The following is a 22,831-nucleotide window of genomic DNA, read 5'->3' as shown; positions in this document are numbered from 1 at the left end:
AGTATGCTATGTATTGTTTTGAAAGAAATCTTGGATATCAATCATGCAAAACCTTTATTACTGATATCATTCACTGAGTATCCAAGCTCACCCTCTCTATATATATATGTAGGTGATGAACAAGAAGGCATTGAGGCCTAGACGTGATTGCCGATGTGTTTTGGGTGCTTTGCCGACATGTTTTGGATTAGCATTTTTGCACCATCTTGAAGATCATGCTTCTCGGCTTATCTTTCATTTGTACTTGTATATGTCGGCTTGAGAAGCCTTTTGGTCAAGATGTGTTTTGTATCTCATTCTTGTTGTATCTAAATTGTAAGACTTGTAAAGATGTTGACGTATGACATTCCATTGGACTTATGCACGGCTCTCATGGACTATTTAGATTTTGTATATGAATGTATATTGCTTCCGCACTTGTAAGCCCCATATTTTATACTCTGATTGTGTGTGATTTTTGTAAGACGGCCTTCGGTAACCTCGGGTTACTGGCCATCACGGCACCAAACTACTAGGGGCGGTTTGGGGGCGTGACACAGATACTGTTGCGCATCCCGTGCAGCAGTATCCCCAAATTCGGGGAAGTAACGTATTAGTAGAGTTAACGGGAAAAAATTATCAAAATATCATAAATATTATAAATATTAATAATTAAAATTATAAAATTCTTTATTAATATGTAATAATTTTCCCAAATAACTTTTTCTTTTGAACCGATATTATTGTAGACAACAAGGCCGAGGAGTGGGCCCCTCCCCCCTCGCACATTGTCGCTCTCTAAGGGGATTTGCTCGTAGATGTGAAAAAACATCAAACAGTTCTCTCATTGTTCTTAAGGTCGCCTGAACTCTCCCAATCATTTCTCTCTCTACACCTGTGTTTGCGTGTTTATCTTCAGGTGAGTTATTGCTGTCATTCCCATCTCGTTTTTCATATTTATGCAATGAATTTGTTTAGCTCCTCTGGAATTGTGTTCTTCAAAATTATCGATTATCCAAAAATTCTCATTTTTTGGCTACTGAATTCAGATAACCTTTTTTTTTTTTTTTTTTTGATCTTTGTTTTACATGTTTTGGTTGTGATTATTATCACATGTAAATAATAATTTATTTTATTCGTAATCCCGAGGCTTACCGTGATATTATTGTGTAAACTTCCTTGAATTTGGAGGATTTGAAGTTTAAAAGAACATACATTCGATGGAACTTTCAAATTTGGGATCTTTTTTTGGTGAAAATGTATCGTTTTGATTGAAGGAAAATGTCTGGCTCGAAAGAACTAAAAAGATTGCAACTTTTGGATGCAGTTTGAGTTCAGGAGATTTTTTTTCTATTGGGTCATTGGGATTTTTCTCATTAGTAAAATTAGAGTGGAATTCTAGTATCTGCAATGTGATTGGAAAGGAATCATCTAATAAAAGTAGTTGAAAAAAATTAAAAGAGAAGAACAAATTGTGTAATGGGCTCATAAAAATTTTAGGAGTTGGAGAATTGCAAACCAAAGTTGTGGTAAGACCGACTTCATGGAACATGCTGATTGCATTTATTTGGGTATGGTACAATGCAATAATGTGATGAGGTAATGAATATGTTATCGATTGTTAAGCCTTTCATGGAGTTTTCTTATGTGTGGCAATGTTCCTTTATGTGTTTGTGGATGTGCTCTTATAGTACTTGTCGTTGTTAATGTAAAACAAAGAAATTATTAAGCATTGAACTGCAGTGTAAATGTGGCATATCCCTTAAAGTTCTACCAGGAATCTTTATGTACAATAATTGTTAAAGAAGTGTGTCAAACATAGGAAACAATGTCAGTATACTTAAAAGAGATAGGACACAAATAGGAAGAAATGAGTGGTTGAGGTCCTCAAAAACCAATTGAGTTGGAGGATCCCAGTCTACACCAAAGCTTCTTGAGGTGTTTACCTTGTGTATTGATTTCCATCTTCTTGTTGATTCCTTAAGATTCTGGATACCCATTTCCTGTTATAAAGCGTGTTGTTTCAGATTGTCCCTTTTTTTGTTATTATTTTTCTAGGTATGTTTTATTATGGAGAAATTTACTTTAAAAAAAAAATAAAAATTGCGAGACTTGGAATTATTGGTGCTTGTCTATACTGGAGGTTAATTAATTATGGTAAAGTATGAAGACTCAGGCAGCCCTGGTTGGAGTACTTCATTCTTCATGCAGACAACAGAAGATGCTGCCACTGCTGATCCTCCGCCACGACCATCTGTGGTATTCTCATCGAAAGATGAAAACAGTAATAGTTCACTTCAGAAACTTCAACATCAAGTTTCTAGAGTTATTAAGGGTTTGTCACATCCTCCTGGGAAAAGTCGAATTTACAACCCAGAAGTATTAACTAACCTAAAGCGTCAATGGGCAAGATTTCAGATGCAGTCCCTGGTATGTTTATTTCTCTTGAGTGCAGCCCTTTTGGTCTAGGTTACTTGTGTCTTCTTCAAACAGTTGTTTGTACTCTAATACTTGTGCAGGATCATAAGCATTTGAAAGCACCATCAAGGATTTTTGAGAGCATGGTAATTGTTGGACTTCCTCCACAGTGTGATATTCAGGCACTTCAAAAGCAGTACTTTGGGAGAAAGTCAGAAGGCTCGGGGAAATTTGGAAGTGCGCTTAGTGGTCAGCATCATTCTCGTGTAGAACCTGACATTGAACCCCAGGTGCTAATTCATTTATGCAAAATGTTGAACATAATTGATAGGCCATTAAACTTGCTTTGGACATGTGATATGAACTAAAATTTTTTGTTTTCAGGTCTTATTTGTTTATCCTCCTGATAAACATCTGCCGCTTAAGTATAAAGATCTTCTTTCATTCTGCTTTCCTGGAGGTCTAGAGGTTGGTTGAATATGAGATGGGTGATTTTGTTCTTTTTTCATCAATGGGTTAATGTACTCTAAAAAGAGTTGTTGAAGTTTATTTTCAGAATTGCCCTGTAGTTGTTCATGGACATTATGGCTGCATACAATTTAGTTTTATTTAATTTGTGTAGTTGTTATATTATTGTGATCCAAGAAAGTGAACTTTGGAAGTTCTGTGGTATACACATGGATGGGCTCACAGAGGTCACTTATTTAATGTCACTCACATATTTCCATGTTGACATAATGAAGGTAATGTGACTAAATATGTTATGAATCTTTTCTAGTAGAGCACTTAAAAGAGGATTTTAAAGAATTGAATGAACTTAGTTATTCAAGTTATTCAATTATTTTCTTGTTCTTTCTGCTATATTATCTTATTCATTTGATTGTATGGCATTTGACAATGTTCCTAATAAATTATGCAAATTAGGGTTAAACCTTTTCTAGTTCTTTATTGGATTATCTGTTGGTGGGTCTCAACTCTCTCTCTCTCTGGACAAGTAAAATTTGGGTGTAAGAAGATCCACGGAAGTGGGCTGCCTTAACTGGATGTGTCTGGTAACAGGTATGCCCGGAGGCTGTTTCTGTCCCTTGTTGGGGGAGATGCCAACTATCTGTCCTTGCTGTAAATAGTAAATGGTTATGGATGTGCATGGTTCAACTTTTGTAGATTTAAAATCTGTCCTTTAGCTTACTCTCAAGAAGATTTGCCATATGTTATGTTGTCTTTTTGTTCATATATTAGCAGTCATTCAACTTAGAACGATTTTTTTATTTTATTTTATTTTTATTTTATAAATAGTTTTACATGTCAATACATGTGATTTCAGGTTCATGCTGTTGAAAAAGCTCCCTCAATGAGTGAGTTGAATAAAATACTTATTGGGCAGGTATTCTGCGGCTTCCCTAATCATATTATTGCATGTTATTGTTATCATCATCATCATTATAATAATGTAGAAAACAAATAAAGGCTAATGTTTACTTCAGCTAACCTTAATTATTTGTATGCTTTTGGCATGTTGTCTCCACTAATTTATTCTCTTTTTAATATTTTTATCTCAATTAGATTTTCATTTGTGAGTACTGTTTCCAGTATCTATTGTTTGTGCTATTTCTACAATTTCAAAACGAAGTGATTCCATTTTTTGTTTTCTGCATGAGCTGCCAGTGTGAAGCTCATATAGTATCAAATCAATTTTTCATCTTTAAATCTGTGAAGGTCTGGGCCCAGTGGCGGAGCCAGGAAATTATTTTAGGAGGGGCAAGTATATTAATCACAATAGCAACAAAAAAATTGACAAACAAAAACTTAATACTTTGCCGCGGCAACAAGAGCTAATATAAATTTTCTAATATAAACTTATATTTCATTAATAAAATCACAAAAAGTACCAAGTTTCTAATATAAACTCATATTTCTTGATTTGATTTTCTTTTAAAATATTTCTCCGCCACTTTTTTGTCTAGCTCCACTTGAAACTGTTACCTACATTTATTGACATTGACCATTAAGTAAAAAACCTATAAAATAATGAATTAAACTATTAGACTGGTTCATCATAAAAATAAAAATAAAAAGCAAATGCAAACGCAAACACACACACACAAAAAAAAAAAAGGAAGGAACAAAAGAAAAAAAAAGAAGAGGGCAGATTGGTCACCAAAAAAAATTTCAGCCCTAATCAAATAACCTAATCAAGCCATCACAAATCCATCTCCCAGAAGTTAAGAAAATGCTACAAATCAACACATAAAGAAGATATTAACCAAGAATAAGACCCAAAAAATGGGAAAACCCTCAGTTCATCATCACAATCAGAAAGAGAAAGGAGACTTACAGTTACAAATTGGAAGTTGAATCAAACTTGTTGATGGCAGTCAATGATCTTCACTCTTCAATAGCTATTCTTTAATCGTATACTTCAGTCATCAATTACTGTTTTAGGCAACGTGGAGAGAGAAATGGTGGGAGATTGAGAAGATAAATAGAGAGCAGGAAAAAAAAAAAATGTGGCTGTGTTTTTTTTTTTTTTGGACACAACGTGGCTGTGTTTAAGTAAAATAAAAAATAAGGCTAGGGTTATAAGAGAGAGAGAGAGAGAGAGAGAGAGGGGCATAGTAAAACGCGGGGGGGGGGGGGGGGATTGGGCATTGGTAAATATTTAGGAGGGGCAAAGTTGAAAAAAAAAATCTATAGGCAAAAGTAGAGTTTTGGAAAATGTGAGAAGGGGCACCTGCGCCTCCTAAGCCCGTGGTACATCCGCCACTGCCTAGGCCTTTCAGAACTAGTGATGTAACCAAAAAAATTAGATGACCTTTTAGCATATTATAAATGTCTTTTGCTTGTGAGACAATGATCTTAGTTAACTTGCTACTAGTTTTGCAGGAACACCTCAAACAAAGTGACCTGTCGTTCGTATTTCGTTTACAGGTAATTTATGGCATACGATGTTATTCCATTTCTGCTTCTTGCATTGCTAAGTGCTGCTGCAGCATTTAAGTTAGTTTAATAGGCTGGCTCCTATTACAAAACAGCTAAGAAGCATGGACACTTCTAAAAAGGTGGCGTGTCAGTGTCATCTCTGTGTTGGACACTTTCCCGACATGTGTCCGACGCTCATCCAAATGTGTCTTATTTTTTTAAAAATAAAATTTAGGCTTGGACACTCTTCGGACACTCTTTGGACACTTGGAGTGTCCATTGCTTAAACGCATTTGTTCGTTGATTAGACATATACGAAACAAATTATAAGTTCGAACAAAATAACTTAGAATACAATGATAAAAGAAAGATATTGTCAATTTATAGAAATTTGTGTTATATTGTATTTATTTATCATCTTAGAATGATATATTCATATATATGACATATAATAAATATATAAAATTATATATTATGTGTCCCTTACGTGCCGTGTCTTGTATTTTTGCGAAAATTGTTGAGTCGGCGTGTTTATGTCATATTCGTGTCGTGTCACGTGTCTGTGTCCATGCTTCTTAGCAAAATGACACTATCACATTTGGGAAAATTTATTTGTTCTGAGTTACAGGCAAGTAACATTAGAGTCAACCATTTATCTGTTCGAGATATTGGCTTTATATAATTCATGGGATAATAATGGGTTTCCCACTGCTTTGACCATGATTGCAATACTTATGCAACACTTATCTTTTGCCTCTAGTTGTTCAATTGGGAAAATGTCTCTCTCATTCAATAATTTGTTTTGTTATTGTTGTCGTCGTTTTTATTGTTTCTTAATGTTTTGACTTGATTCTTCTCAAGCTATAGTTAAACATTGTCATGATTCAAACCCGCCCCTAGAGGCAGTTGTGGAGCCACATGGAGGCCGGGGGAGTCACATGCCCCCCCCCTCGGTTTTGGATTTTTATAATTTTTTTTACATATGTATATAAATAAAATTTTAAACAAAGATAATATTTAGAATAAAATGTTAATGTCATTTCTAAATTTATGAGAACAATAGTGATTGTTTTATTGAAAATAAAGGGACTGCAACAAATTATATTTTTATGTATGAAAATTTTGTGAAAAAGTCTCAATATAAATGTAATATTTATCATTATTGATATGTATATATAAATAATCTCACTATATATATGTAAAAGTTACTAGAATGTTAGTTATATTTGCGTATGAAATTCACTCTTCATATGTTGCTTTATTATTGGTTGGTGATATCATATGTCAATGATGACGTGATATCACTATTATATGAAATTTTTATTCAAATTTTGTAAAAAATTAATTTATCTTACCATTATGTAATTTATTTTAGGAGCATTTACATACAAGTCCCATTTTGTAAACTTATAATCCATTAAGTCCTATATAAAATTATTTGCTCCTTCAAGTCCCATTAATTTTTAATAGACCAATTTACCCTTCCAAGACCTCCTCGCTACCAAACAATTGTTGTATTCATTCTCTCTCTCTTACTTTTACACCCACTCCCCAACAACAACAACAACCAGACACATACACTCTCTCTCTCTCTCTCTCTCTCCCCCCCACTGACCCAGTCTCTGGTCTTCTCCGTATGACTCCTCCTTCCCCTCCGTCCAGTGCGTCATCGGCTCCAGCACCGACCTCGACCACGTCGACCTCACCGCCTGCCACTGCCATGGTATCACTGCCACCAACACCGGCGACGCCTTCTTCACTGATACAACCCTTATGCGTCATCATCGCAGCTGTGATTCTTCTCTTTCTCTTGTTGTCTCTCTTTTCTCCATTGATCTCCCACTCAATCTTCTCTGCTTCTAAACCCTAACCCAAATCTCCAAATTCCTTTCAAAATTCTCAATTTTTTTTATCTATTATTTATAGTGTTTTAAGCAAATGCAGGTCATCGATTTGGATGAACTTGTAGTTTTAGAAGAGGATCCCTGGAAAGAAGCCGAGAAATCTGAAAAATCGCAAGTTTTGGAGACCAATTTGAGTGGAGATGATTCTAACTGCGGCTCTGTTCTTGATGTTTTTGGAAAAAGTTCAGATTTTTCAAACTAATAATATTCTTAATTTTTTATAGTTTTAAAATTTAAAATTGAGAATATTATCAGTTTAAAATTGAAAAAATGATAATATTCTCAGTTTTAACACAGAAAAAATGAAAATTTTCTCAATTTTACTCGATATTTTTGTAAACTGAAATCATTCTCAAGAAATTATTCTCAATTTTAAATTGAGAACATTCTCAGTTTTGGAACTGAGAATGTCTCAGTTCTTACCTACAAACATTCTCAGCCTGGGGGCTGCTTTGTTCTTTGGAAGCCATTGAAAAAAAAAGAAAAAAGAAAAAAGAAAAAAAGAGAGAAGACAAATGAGAGAGATTCTCAAGTCCTCGATTTCCTTGTTCAGAAGATCAATACGCGATTGAAGAATGTTAATCATGGCTTGGGCCTTCATCACTTCCAGCTTCATCATCTCTCTCTCTGTAGAAACATTAAGGATCTCATTTTCCAAATTGCTGAAGGGCAAAACGTCTTTTTACCTCTAAATGGGACTTATTGGTTCAAAAACTTTTTGATAGGACCTAAGCTACTATCAAATATGTAGATAGGACTTTTAGGTAATTAATCCTTTATTTTAAGACTTAAATATATGATTTTTTTACATTGTTCATAATATACTAGTTATATGCAATACTTTCTTTTCGATTTTACTTGAAGTTAATTGTAAAATTTTATCTGAAATACTTTTGTAATAATTTATTTAAGCTTTTGTACTTAATATTAATTCAAAAATTATTATTATCTTCTTATTATTGGTTATGGAAAAAAAAATTCAAGTTGTAATTAATAATGATTTAGTTTTTTGTCTCAGCCACTACCTAGAGGTTTGGATCATAATTGGCTAGTAATCATGAGATTATCTATGGTCTGAGACAAAATCAAATCATGTTTAATTATATGGGGCCAGAAGAGGAAGCAGAATTATAAAATTTTGTCTATCGAGCTGTGCATATATGGCATAAACTAAAACATTTTATATGTTAATAACTCACATCATATATATACAAATAGATATTACATGTCTAAAGATCATTCACAAGTCATCATTACACAGATCCAAAAGCTTATGTACTGGTCAAACATGACCAACAAAGGAAAAGAAAAGAACAAAAAGTTAAAGCCTTATCCGTGTGGCACTCCATAGCTGACTTTACAAAACTTGGATAATCCTTCATAGGTTCACTAGGGCTGGACATCCCGCTGCTCACTTACATATATATATATAATTGAGTGAGGTAAAGCCCAGTGAATAACATCAGAATCAGAGTAAAGATATTATATGAATGAGTTCTAATACTTAGATAAAATCATTCTCACATTAATATTGTATCATAGCGGAACGACCTCAGGTCCAATACATGACGGAACGACTTCGGGTCCAATGTATAACAGGCGTATAGAACAAAACAGATCATACCTAGTGGAATGACCTTGGGTCCAATTCATTACAATTGTGTAATGACCATTTGGTCAACACATAATAGATATCTCAGAACGACCTTGGGTTCATCTCATCAAACATGCGGAATGACCTTGGGTCCATCATATCGGTTATATAGAACGACCTTAGGTCCATCATATACATTCGTATCTCATCAATCACATTCACAGATATCTTATTGATCAGACAGATAGAAGGCTCATTCATATCACAAAACCATAAGTTCGGAAAAACTTACCACATTGGAACATTTAGAAAATAACGTATATGAAAATATCTTCACTAAGATATTACTCACAGTGGTTTGGTTGTTGATACTGCTTCGTGGATGAACCTACATATCACATAGACATGTATACACTTTGAGGCTCATTGCTTAATCAAATCATTCTTAATTTATTCAATTATTTTATGTTAAGTTCTTACTCAGAATATGACTTTCCAAAATATGCTGAAATAGGCACTTCGCTGGAGCGCATGAATAGTCGCTTGAGCAGACCACATAGTCTGCAAAAGTACTGGATGTTTTGAATCTAGGCTCGATGGTCGCTCGAGCCAATGTTCAAAATAAACTGAGATCGCTCGAGCAATCACTTGGTCGCTCGAGCCATATGCAATGCCTCTGCAAAAAAGCTGGATGCATGAAATGTGCGCTCGAGCGACAACTTCTTCGCTTAAGCGATGCTGTCGAATTCTTGGTTTTCCAGAATAGAATTTAAGTTTCTAAACACAAGTTCAATGCCATAAACTCTTGCATGATATGTTCTAGACCATGAATACTCTTCAAAAACATGAATACAAAACTGAGAGGGTGATTTATGATCTGGAGTTGGGCCGTGGTAATGGCCGAGCAGGTTGAGAGCCCAACGTTGCATGGGGCCGAGATGATTGACTATCCGCCAAGAGATGGGCTGCCAGAACTTGGGCCGGGCAGAACTTGGGCCGAGTGTGTGCCGCCCCAGACCGTAAAGAAGCTGCTCGGTTGGACCGAGCTGCTCGATCAGGCGATGGCCGAAGCAAGACAAGCTGAGTGACCGGCGCCCGGAAAGGCGTGGTTAGCCGAGGTAACTGTTTGACTGGCAGAAAGGCCGGCCAGAGGAGGTGCCTCGGGCAAGGCTTTGCCGAGATGTCGCCTAGCCCGGTCCTTCTTGGACTTAGTCAGTGAAGTGCTTGGGTATGAAGCACGGCACGGCACGGCAACGGATAGGGCAGCTCGGCTGCCGAGCTCCAGCTGTGAAGGCAGGCAGTTGAGATTAGGTGATATTCAGCAAGGTTTATGTTGACAGATGGGATAGCGGAGTCACGTGTCAGGGGATGACTGGGAGTAGATATGGGGCACAGAGGGTATATAAGCATGTCTGCGCCCCCCATACGCGACGGATGAACACTTTGTAAGGATTTTCTTACACTAAAACACCTCCCTCTCTCTCTCTCTCTATCCTAAGGTGTGTGCTAACTTGACCGTCGGAGGGTTTTTCCGGCCACACACCGCCGGGTAGCTCACCCTTATTGGTTCGCAGGTGATCGGACAGTGACGGAGCTCGGAAGAAAGGAGTACGGGCTTGCTGGAATATTTGCTCCCCGTACAAAAACCAATTCCAAATCTCATGCTCAAAACTTCATAATTTTTTATATTTGGAACTCAAATCCCATGCATGTATCATTTAACTTCAAATTCTTTTTTGAATTATGGATGCATGTATGATTCAACTATCAATTCAAACATAGATAACAAAATCAGGCTCAAATGATGGAATTCTACAAAATCATGCATGCATGTTGTAAGTTTCTGAATAAACTTGTATATTCAATTGTGTATTTGATTACAACAAGATCTTAGATTATATAGCCCTAACTCCTAAACCAAAAAAAGGAAAACACAATCCGCCTCAATTATGCCTATACTCAATCACGCCTATAATATGTGCAACCACAATCATGCCAAATATAGAATATACACAATATATTCTTACAGCCCTGCTCAAACTCAAGGTGTTTTAGTAGAAATCACTGAGAGTTTGCCAAGAAGAAACCGAAACTGAGCTATAGTGTGAGTCTTAGTGAAGAAGGCCGCAAGTTGCAAAGCCGAAGGGACGAAAGGAAGCGAGATAGAGCCAAATTGCAAATGTTGGCGGACAAAGTGACAATCAATCTTAATGTACTTCGTCCGCTTATGGAAGACGGTGTTATGGGCAATCTGAGTAGCACTATGGTTGTCATCACAGTAGAGGGAGGTCGGAGAAGACTGAGAGATACCTAAATTAGATAAGAGACAACGAAGCCAAACAATCTCAGCAGTAGTATGAGCTATAGCACAATACTCAGCTTCGGTAGTAGAGCGAGCAACAACAGTTTATGTCTTGTCTTTCCAAGAGATGAAGGAATCGCTAAGAAACATACAGAAACTAGACGTAGACTTGTGATCAGTAACATTACTAGTCCAATCAGAATCAACATAGGCCACTAAGTCTAGAGAGGAGGTAGATGACAATAGTAAACCTTGAAATATAGTACCTCGGAGATAGCAAAGAAGCCAAACTAATGCAACCCAATGTGTGGAGCGAGGAGTAGAAACGAACTGACTAACCACATGAACAGCATAAGCAAGATCAGGGTGAGTGACAGTCAGATAAACTAAACAACTTACAAGCTCGCGATATGAAGTGGGATCATCCAGAGGGACACCATCAGTAGAGTTGAGCTTCACATTAAGCTCAATAGGTGTATCAGAAACCTTAGTATCAGTGACCAACACGGTGAATGACCTCATTAGCATACTTAGCTTGAGATAGAAAATAGCCTTTTGGAGAAGAAGCAACCTCAATACCAAGAAAATACCGTAATAGACCCAGATCCTTCATTTCGAAGGTGCAGAAGAGATGCTGCTTGATCTCATATAGTAAGAGAGCAACAAAACCAGCCGAGGTATGTCTCAGAAACAAAGCAGAGTCAGAAGCAGAAGGGTGAAACCCAAGCTCAGTAACAACAATCTGAAATATTGCTTCAAATCATACATAGCACGCCGAAGACGACAAACTTGCCTAGAGGAGCGAAGAAGGCTAGGGGGTGGACGCATGTAGACCTCCTCAGCGAGATGACCACTAAGAAAAGCATTCTTAACGTCCGTCTGATAGAGAGGCCAATGTTGAATAGCAGCAATAGAAATCAAGGTACGGACAATAGTCATCTTGGCAAAGGTCTCCTTATAATCAATACCATAGTCTTGTGAGAAACCTTTGGCAACTAGGCGAGCTTTGTATTACTCGAGAAAACCATCAGAATGAGTCTTGACTTTATAGATCCATTTGCAATCAACCAGATTCTTGTCAGCTGGCAACGGAACCAACGCCCAAGTGTTAGTCTTCTGCATGGCAAACAACTCATCCTCCATTGCTTGAACCCAATTGGGATCCTGACAGGCCTCCTTGTAAGATTGAGGTTTTGAAAAAGAATGAATAGCAGACAAAAAAGTACGATAGGAAGTAGAAAAACATATATTAGACCAACTCAACCTGTTTGGAGGATGACGCTCTCGAGTATCAGTGTGCAACATGATCAAAGTTGTTAGAAGTAGAAGAAGCAGCAACCGGGCCAGAGACAACTAGTAGAGGGGGAGCCTTGTGATGAGAATAGACTAACAACAGAGGAGGAGAAGTAGCCAGATGTGAAGCATAAGGAGAAGGAGGAATAGCCTCAGGGGGGTAAGTAGAGAAAGACTCAGCAGGAGAGGTGGTAGGAGAAGAAGAGGGAACAAGTTCAAGGAGAATAGTAGAGATGTACTTATCAGGAGGGATCTAAGAAGGAAATGGATTAATGTGAACCAAATCCTCTTTGGAAACCGGAGCAGTGATAGGAGGAAGCTGAAAGTAAGCGGAAGTTTGAGAAAAGAAACATGACAGGAGATATAAAGATGACGGGAAATAGGGTCATAACACCGATAGGCTTTTTAAGTAGGATTAGAAACCAAAAAGACACATAGGAAAGATTGGGCACTAAATTTGGTCCGATCTTTGCAAGGAAGAAGGACAAAACAGGCAGACACAAACACACGAAGGAGGGAGTAATTAGGAATTTGGGAGAACAAAGACTTATAAGGAGACCGACCAGAAAGAAGGGGAGTAGGCTTGTAGTTAAGAAGAAAAGCAGCAGTAAGAATTGCCTTCCCCTAATACGGAGCCAGAACTGAGGTAGAGAGAAGAAGAGACCTAGCTGTCTCAAGGAGATGACGGTGTTTATGCTCGGCTCGACCATTTTGGGTACGTGTATCTGTACAGTAAGTTTGGTGAATAGTTCTCAAATTGGCTAAAATACTCACAAAACTCATTTTTAAAATATTCCCTACCCAAATCAAACCGTAACACTTTAATTGTAGACCCAAATTGAGTAGTAAGTATAGACTAAAAGGTATGGTATATCTGATAGAAATCGGACTTATGAGTCATAAGATAAAGCCAAGTATAACGGGTGCAGTCATCAACAAATGACACATAGTATGTAGAACCCCATTTGGTGAGAACAGGAGAAGGGTCCCAAACATCAGTATGAACTAAAGAAAACGGTGTATCAGATATAAAAATATTTTTATTAAAAGGTAAGACTGCCATTTTGGCAAGTTTACACCCTCGACATTTAGTAAGTTCACTAGGAGAAACTTTACCCAATATACTTGATTGAGCTAAAGATTGTAAGCGGTCAGCAGACAAATGCACTAACTTAGAATGTCACAAGTAGAAAGGACTAGACAGAGAATTTAACTGAAAAGAGGAAAAGGCAGTCGGAGAGGTTGTCATCGGCAAATGCAAGCCCTGCACCACATAGAGGTCTCTAACTCTACGGCCAGTCCCAATTTGCTACTTGGACATCTGATCCTGCACATAACAGATAGAAGAAAAAAAGATAACATCAAAACCAGAGGCATCAAGCTGACTGATAGATGACAGATAACTGAGGAATAGAAAGAACAGATGGAATAGAGACAACAGACATAGCAGACGGTAAGACAGACCCAACAGATATAACATACAGACCCAACAGATATAACAGACATATCAGACCAATTAGCAGCATTAACAGCAATAGGAAAGGGAGGGGGAGTACAATTTTGAAGTAAGAAGAGATGGGGAGTTATATGATGAGAGACACCAGAGTAAAAAATCTAGACAGACGAAGATGTACTTGAAGAAGACCTAAGCAAACCTGAATGAAGAGAGGAAACAACTAAAGCAGATGGGGAGGGCTGACTAATTTGGGCACTCAAGGAAGCTAAGTCAGGATCAGAAGACTGAGCAAATGCAGTATAAATGGTGGGAGGAGCATGAAACTGATTATGAGATTGTTGAAGAGACGGGGTAGGCAGACGTCCCTTCTTGGAATAGTGATACTTCCAATGGCCCCTTTGATGACAAAAGACATACTCATCATGTCACGACCCCATTCCGCCCCTAGTAGGATGGTGCCGTGATGGCCAGTAATCTGAGATTACCGAAGGCCAACTTTCAAAATTCATACACAATCAGAGAATTACGTATGGGGCTAACATGTGCGGAAGCAATATATATATACAAATCTAATTAGTCCATAAAAGCAATGCATAAGTTAAATGGAATGGCATTCATCTTTGCATAGCTTTAATACAACAAAATGAAGTACAAAAAAAATACATCTTGACCAGAAGGCTTCTCAGCCATAAAATACAAAATACAATAAAGTACAACTAAAAAGCATAATCTTCAAGATGCTGCAAAAGTGCAAAATTCAAAACAAGTGGCAAGTACATCTAGGCGTCACCACCGTCCTGCTCGTCACCTACATATATATATATATATAGAGAGAGGGGTGAGTTTGGATACTCAGTGAATGGTATAAATAATAAAGGTTTTACATGAATGATATCCGAAATCTTTATCAAATCAAGGCACATCACATCTTGTATAAAATCCAAGGGCAAATCAAGTTTATCTAACAAGTCTTTCAAGGCTTTCAAGTTCCAAGGGATGACATTTGTCAAAACCAAGCTAATACTTGATACACAAAATAGGGATAGTCATTCATGCTTAACAAAATACTTTTCCAAAACAAGTAAGGCAAAACTTTATCAAAACTTAATAACATAACTTTATTAGAAATACCACTCACTTAGTTCTTTAATGTCGGGGTCAAGCGAGAGTCCAAGTCCTACAAACACATAACAAGTCCCATTGAATGCACTATCAAACAAGCTTTACATGAATGCAAATGACCTCGGCATTCTCCAAAACTAAGTCAAATCAAAACAAAACACAGTTTCCTATCTCGAGGAAAACATGCTGGGCAACTACCAGGTCTAGGCCGAGGTCCCACACCTCCTTGCCGAGGTGTGGCCTCGATGGTCACATGCAAGGAAATGAAGTCGGGAAAAATCTGGGTTTCCCTCTCTTGAAGAACATGACGAACATGACGAACATGGACATGAGGAAGATGAATGTAAAGATCATGATTTGCTATTACAAAAATCTGAGATTTCATGCTATGAATTCAAAACATGGACTTGGACACCCATATTCAAGGATCTTGTGAGAACAAACACAAAAACATGAATCTTAATGCGAACTTTCGGATCAAACAAGACTTTTTCTTCAAAAACACATGAGCACTATTTTCTCTTTCTAAAACCAAATTTTAAATCAATGCATGACGTGCAACACAGGTTCGATCATGCAACGCAGCTAGATGATCAATAAGAACAACAAGAGTAGATTAAGAATCTAACCTCAATACACGAATCTAACGGTTTGATCTCTATGAATCAAGCTCGAAAGCCCACTCTCTCACTCTAAAACTTCTTCTTCTTCTAGAGCTTCTCTCTCCTCACAAACAAAGGCATATAGCACATGACACATTTATAGGTCTGCTGGCTGACTTAACACTTAGCTGGGACACGTGGCACTACCGGGTTGGTTCTCCTCAAAAAGGTGGCTGAGTGAAAAGATAAGACTATGGCAAAGTGTGTTCAACAAGCAAGATGGCATAGGCACTCCGGCGGGTAATGACCTCGGCTAAGAACAAGACATCGGCAAGTAGGGGAACAATGATCTCGGCTAGGAAGGACAACACTTGACTAAGCTGTGCCACACCTTGGTCTAGGTCATACCACTCCAGGACAAGATCACTTAGGCGCAAAGGTAACATCTCGGCCTAGATAATACACATCTCGGCCTTGGTGATGAACACCTCGGCCCAGATAATGACATCTCGGCCAATATGTCAGGGCGAAGGTGGAGGTCAAACAAAGTGGTTCCAAGATAATTCTAGACTGAAGATGACCTCGGCTAAACTCACACCAAGTAAGGTACAAAACATGCGAGAAACACTTAAGCAAGACAATTCAAGGTTTGCGAAGATGCAATATATCAAGACAAGATCATGTAATATATGCAAGCATGACTAGGGTAGAGTGAGGGTTGTTACACATCAATAGCAAGAGACATTATAATGACCAAACTGAGGGGTTTATGTTTAATAAATCTAAAATAGAACAAATAGTCAAACCAGGAGTCTAATCGTAATAACCAAAAAAAACTTGTGAACCACCAGAACCAAAGTCACAAACAGAGCTAGATACTAGACCACGCGAACCAAAGAGACTGAGGGAGAGAGACCTCACGACCTTGCAAACTGAAGTGAGAGAGAGAGAGAGAGATGACAAATTAGAAGTCGACTTGAGCCAGTAGATGAGTTGACTTGAACAGAGGACTAGACGAACCAAATGGGTCGTTGACCCAGAGACCGCAGAGGGAGAGAGGTCGAAGTCGAGAGAAGCCGAGGTAGATAACTCACGCACAAGAACAGTGATCGAAGCACGCAGCGGCAAGGAGAACCAGATATTGATCCAGGAACCAGATGAACCATTACTTCGATGACCTAGAAGCCAGATAAGGTCGTGTCGCGGATGAAGACGACGATGACGGCATCACTAGGGTTTTGAACTAGCTTTGATACCATGTAAGTTTCTGAATAAACTTGTATGTTCAATTATGTATTTGATTACAACAAGGCCCTAGATTATATAGCTCTAACTCCTAAACCAAAAAAAGGAAAACACAATCTGCCTCAATCACGCCTATACACAATCACGCCTATAATATGTACAACTACAATCATGCCAAATATAGAATATGCACAATATATTCTCACATGTATGCTTGGCTTTCAATTTCACCACCTTTAACTCAATTCTTGTGTTTAAACTCATAATCCTCTTGAATTCATAAGTTACATGGCTTAAATTCATGAATTAAGGTTCAAATACTTACCTAAGGTCTTCTATTTAGCTTAATTTGGCAAGAATTTGAGTTCTACTTCACAATTCTTCAATTCTTTTGCAAAAAAATCCAAGCTTTCTAACTTCTCTCTCTCTAGAATGGCCCTTCTGTCTCTCTAGAACTCTTCTCCTCAGATTTTGTGATATGGAGATGAGTTTATAATGCTTAACACGCACACAAACACATGCGCGCGCGCGCGCGCACACACACATATATAAGTTAATTAGTTTAGGATGCTAATTAAGATTTAAGCACTAATCAAGGCTTAAATTTAACTAATTAAAAATTAATTTTTCTGAACTGAATCAAATTTTGATCAATCTTCCCAATAGGCTTTAAAAATTATGTCATTCTAGTTTAACTTACCAATTTCGGTTTTTGAAGTCATTAAGACCTTCAATTTCAGATTTTAGGTAGAGATCACAACAGATATTCCAACAGTGAACAAATATGCATTCATGTACACATTAAACACATAAATAACATTCAAAATTAAATAAATAAATGCATGTTACGTAATGGGGTTGTCACAAGCATAGCATTGAAAAATGATTATAGCTACCCATGATCATGTTAATGAGATGTAGTTCTTAGTGGCATATAGATAGTTTGATGAGGCAGTCTTGAAGATGTCATTTTAATAAAGTTTTGATTGCATCTTGAAAATTACAATCTATTGTGTTGATTTTCTCATATTTTCAATGTTTACAAGGTCACATTGAAGGAAACCTGATATCTTTGATCCCCTTGTTCCACTGCTGATATATTGTTGAAATTTTCTTTAACTCTTTGTAACCAAAAGATTATGGTATAGCATTGTATGCCATAATTGAATTTATAACTTATGGAGGTGGAAATTTTTATTAAACCACTGAATTGTTGTCAAAGGTGCTTAGCTGGTCACTTGTCACGCAGGCAAGAACCTAGACGGTTTGTCATTCAATGAAAGCAACCATAGCCATTGGCCAAGGTGACCAAACCGGTCCTTTTTTCGGTTATCAGAAGACTTAAGTTGGATAGCTTGTGTTATTTCATGCTTGATCTTCATTATGAAAAGGATTCTAGTGCACTTACGATGTGCCCATTTTATTTTAAGTTCTCTTTGTATGTGCCAATTGTTGTTTTTATGCTTCTTGTTGCAAACAATTTATCTTTTTCTTCAATCTTATATCTTATGCAATTTTTTACAGTAAGTAATATGATGCTCTTAGATTTTATATTTAAACTACTTTTAAATTTTCTGAAATGCACATTCTGACGCTATCTTTTTTTATCTAGGTTGCTGATGATTCAACCTTGTATGGTTGCTGTTTGTTAGTTGAGGAAATAATACAAAAACCCTCTGGATTGGTTTCCATGATCTCAGATGGACAACCATTCCATTTGGGTTTAAGCCACTATATATTAACCACACGGCGGTGTTATTGCATTCTTTCGAGGATTCCATATTTCGAGCTGCATTTTGGTGTATTGAATAGGTAGTTCAAGTGATTATGGCTTCTGCAGCCTACCTCATGCCTTACTTGTTATAGAAAGGCGTACTTAGAGCTGATCTGTGGCGTTGTTGATGTTTAAATTCAATGGATATCTTCTCTTTATGTAATCTTTGCATAATGTGCTCAGTTGAAGTGTAGTTGCTGTGATTTTAGAATGTCCTGGCCAAAAATTTCTGCATCCCATTGGAGAATTTTGAACTTTCTAAAACAGCCTTTTAATTTAGTAGCGGCAGTACTGTGTAGGGAGTGGGGATGCAGAAAGTGTCAGATGTTCAATACTGAGGAGGGAGAAGAACCTAGAATTCACAACATGGTTTGCTTCCAAAAACATATATAGAAAGTATGTGTATGTAAATAAATGCATGCATGTAAACATTTCGCTATACACATGGATTTTTAAATGTATATCTATACCTGATACTAATTGCTGAACTAGATCAGTCTTGCAAGTAAGCATAGGTCGTACTTTGAATTATATAAATATGTACATACAAACATAGAATATAATAAATGTTGCTTTAGAGAGGAGGAAAATAAACATGGACATGGCTTTTGATTTTAGGTTAAAATGCTAAATGAAATCTTTCTTCTTTTAATTTTTTTTCTTTTTCTTTTGTATGCATTGTTTAAGTTCTTTCGAGCCTTTTGGTGATGAATGGATTCTGAGTTTTTAAGAAGGTAATATTGTGAACTTTTTGTTCTCGCGTCCAGTTGCTTAATAATCAATGCTAATCGGATATAAATTCTGTTTGTGCGACTTCTGCCCCCTGTTCCCAATAGAAAAATGTATGCTGGATTTTTTGAATATTTTGAAATTTCATATTATATTTTTATATTCTTGTATTGCCTGTATTGACCCCTCCTCTCTCTCTCTCTCTCTTTTTATTCCCTTGTAGTATTTTGACTGAAGAAAGGTTGGAATGGTTAACAATGGGTATTAGTGATTTAGATTTGGAATCAGCTGAGATGGATTTCAAGGAAGAAAATTTAATAGAAAACTCTGATGGTATTTCATTGGAACATAGAGCAAACAACATGCTGAATGGACCCGTAGATACTTCCCAGTTAAGCACAAGTGATTCTATCCCTCAAGAAGTCATGGATGATGGGTGTCACGTGGAGCACCAAATGATTGAAAGTAACATGCACTCGCTGAAGAAAGATATGAACGACAATGCTGTTATCCCAGTTGATCCTGAAGTAGAGAAGCTTCTAGATAAAAGAGAATCTGGGGCTGCAAGTGAGATATCTCAAGCTGATTGTAGTCGTGTTGATGATTTTGTGAGTAACAAGCAACTGGTGGAAAGGTGTCGATCAAATGCTGTTTTGCCACCTCTATGGTATCAACAGAATGAAAGCTGTGAATCTTCCTCAAGGTACATTGTTGTCGCTCTTCACTGTCATTGAATCAGTATTCTCTTGATGCAATCCATGTATCCTAAAGGCTTTTTGGCATGAGCATTTAAAATTTTACTGCTGCTAAAGCATAAAAATGATTCTTTCTAAGTTAAACTAAAATCTATCTTTTAGTCAAGTGGAATCTGCAGGAGATTCCTCTTATCAATCTATTTTAGAAGTCATAGAATAAGCTAACTTTATTAGATGTTAGTGAAAAGGAAGGACCTCGTAGTATTTTTCTTTTGGTTTGTATCTTTGAGAAAAGTGCTTAACCTAAAAGGGGCATATCTAGGCATACAATCCAAGGATGGAGACCATCCAGAGCTGCTTCGTATATACTGTAAGATTTTTGAATGTTTTTCTGTATATTCAATTGTTTATGTAATACAAGAATACATTGATTTATATAACAATCTAACCCTAGAATGAAAAAGGAAATATGAGTTATTCACTCAATCCCTAATATATATAAAATATATATATTGCCGTATATACGTAAAATCCCTAATATTCTCATACCGCCGCTCAAACTCAAGGTGTTTTAGCAGAAAACACTGAGAGTTTGCCAAGAAGAAACTGAAACCGAGTAGTGGTGTGAGTTTTGGTGAAGAAGTCAGCAAGTTGCAGAGTTGAAGTGACGAAATGAAGTGAAATCGAGCCAGACTGTAGATGCTGTCGGACAAAGTGACAATCAATCTCAATATGCTTCGTCTGCTCATGGAAGACTGTTATGGGCAATCTGAATAGCACTGCGGTTGTCACAATAGAGAGAGGTCAGAGAAGACTGAGGTACACCTAAATCAGATAGAAGACAATAAAGCCAAACAATCTCAGCAATAGCATGAGTCATAGCACGGTACTCAGCTTCGGCAGTAGAGTGAGCAACAACGGTTTGTTTCTTGCTTTCCCAAGAGATCAATGAATCGCCAAAAAACATACAGAAACCAGACATGGACTTGTGATTAGTGACATCACCAGCTCAATCAGAATCAACATAAGCCACCAAATCCAAAGAGGAAGTAGAAGACAACAGTAAGCCCTGAAAGATAGTACCCCAAAGGTAGTGAAGAATTTGAACCAAAGCAGCCCAATGTGTAGAATGAGGAGCAGAAACAAATAGGCTAACCACATGAACATCATAGGCAAGATCAGGACGAGTAATTGTTAGATAGACCAAGCAACCCACAAGCTCTCGATATAAAGTAGGATCATCCAGAGGAACATCATCAGTAGTGTTGAGCTTCATATTAAGTTCAATGGGGTAATTAGAAATCTTAGTGTCAGTAAGACCGGTCCGATGAATAACTTCATTGGCATACTTGGCCTCAGACAAAGAGTAGCCGTTGGGAGAAGAAGCGACCTCAATACCAAGAAAATAACTCAATGGGCCCAGATTCTTCATTTCAAAGGTGCGAAAGAGGTGCTACTTGACCTCAGAGATAGCAGAACAGTCAGAACTAGTGATGATCATATCATCTACATACAGTAATAAGGCAACAAAACCAGTAGAGGTGTGAAAGAGAAACAAAGCGGAGTTATGAGCACAAGGATGAAACCCAAGCTTAGTAACAACTGTCTGAAAATGATCATACCAAGCACGAGAAGATTGTTTCAAATCATATAGAGTACACCATAGACCACAAACTTGTTTAGAGGAATGAGGAAGGCCAGGGGGAGGGCACATATAAATCTCCTCAGTGAGATGGCCAATAAGAAAAGCATTCTTAACATTCATCTGATAGAGAGGCCAATGACGAATAGCAGCGACAGAGATTAAAGTATGGACAGTAGTCGTTTTGGTAACAGGGGCAAATGTCTTCTCATAATCAATACCATACTCCTGTGAGAAATCTTTTGTAACTAGGCGAGCTTTGTAGCGCTCGGGAGAACCATCAGAATGAGTCTTGACTTTGTAGACCCATTTACAACCAACTAGATTCTTGCTAAGGAACCAGCTACCAAGTAGTAGTCTTTTGCAAGGCAGACAACTCATCTTCCATTGCTCTAATCCAATTAGGATCCACACAGAGTTCCTTGTATGACTGGGGTTCTGAAAAAGAGTGAATAGCAGACAAAAAGGTGCACTATGAAGAGAAAAACATGTTTTAGTAAAACCAAGTTTGTCTACTTGCTTCCAGCTGCGAAGGGGATACTTGCGGTTGGCAAGATCAGAGTCGTCAGAGGCAGGAGGATCAGCAGTAGGGGTAGAGATAATCGGTGAGGAAGAGCCTTGCGACGGGAATAGATTAACAACGGAGGAGGAGACGGAGATGAAGCCAGAGGGGAAGGAGAAAGGGAAGAAGAAGGAGGAAGAAGAGAAGGGGGAATAGACTCATGGAGGTTAGTGGAGAGGGACTTAGTAGGAGGGGTGGTAGAGGGAACAAGCTCATGGGAAACAGTAGAGGTGTACTCATCCAAAGGGATCTTAGAAGGAAATGGATCAATGTGAATCAAATCCTCTTTGGAAACTGGAGTAGTAATAGGGGGAAGCTAAAAGTAAGACGTTCACGAGAGGCAACATGATGGGAGACCTAAAGGTAATGAGAAATAAGGTCATAATAGTGATAGTCTTTCTGGGTAAGACTGTAGCCTAAAAGGACAAACAGAGCAGATCGAACACTAAGTTTGGTCCTATCTTTACAGGGAAGAAGGACAAAACAAGCAGACCTAAAAACACGCAGGAAGGAGTAATTGAGAAGTTGGGAGAATAGAGCCTCATAAGGGGAACGACCAGAGAGTATGGGAGTAGGCATACGGTTTAGAAGAAAA

At 37.6% G+C, this 22,831-nt stretch overlaps 1 protein-coding gene and 1 non-coding gene across 20 annotated transcripts in view; one reads left to right on the top strand and one right to left on the bottom strand.

Moving 5' to 3' along the window:
• The first annotated feature begins 710 nt into the window (after positions 1–710).
• The window catches only part of LOC114299091 (uncharacterized), a 55,848-nt gene continuing 33,727 nt past the window's right edge, over positions 711–22,831 (top strand). For 5 of the 19 annotated variants that reach the window (XR_014329642.1, XM_028243772.2, XM_082869082.1 and 2 more), the window contains exons 1-8: positions 807–898; positions 2,038–2,409; positions 2,499–2,687; positions 2,782–2,865; positions 3,722–3,781; positions 5,281–5,325; positions 18,447–18,646; positions 19,561–20,040. Coding sequence is in view for 17 of the 19 variants with exons in the window: in XM_028243772.2 (XP_028099573.1) it covers positions 2,134–2,409; positions 2,499–2,687; positions 2,782–2,865; positions 3,722–3,781; positions 5,281–5,325; positions 18,447–18,646; positions 19,561–20,040 (1,334 nt within the window). In the remaining 2 variants the exon portion in view is untranslated. Of the gene's footprint in view, positions 899–2,037; positions 2,410–2,498; positions 2,688–2,781; positions 2,866–3,721; positions 3,782–5,272; positions 5,326–18,446; positions 18,647–19,560; positions 20,041–22,831 lie in introns of those variants that run through there. The other 14 variants (XR_014329643.1, XM_082869091.1, XM_082869084.1 and 11 more) reach the window with 7 other exon arrangements.
• Positions 3,394–3,524, bottom strand: LOC114299113 (U6atac minor spliceosomal RNA). Its single transcript, XR_003642220.1, has one exon. It is a non-coding gene; the product is annotated as a U6atac minor spliceosomal RNA (small nuclear RNA).

Source organism: Camellia sinensis, chromosome 5 (assembly GCF_055761805.1).
Source record: "Camellia sinensis isolate YWXY chromosome 5, ASM5576180v1, whole genome shotgun sequence".
NCBI lineage: Eukaryota > Viridiplantae > Streptophyta > Magnoliopsida > Ericales > Theaceae > Camellia > Camellia sinensis.
The sequence above is the reverse complement of the archived record's forward strand: the minus strand, read 5'-3'. Positions and strand labels throughout refer to the sequence as shown.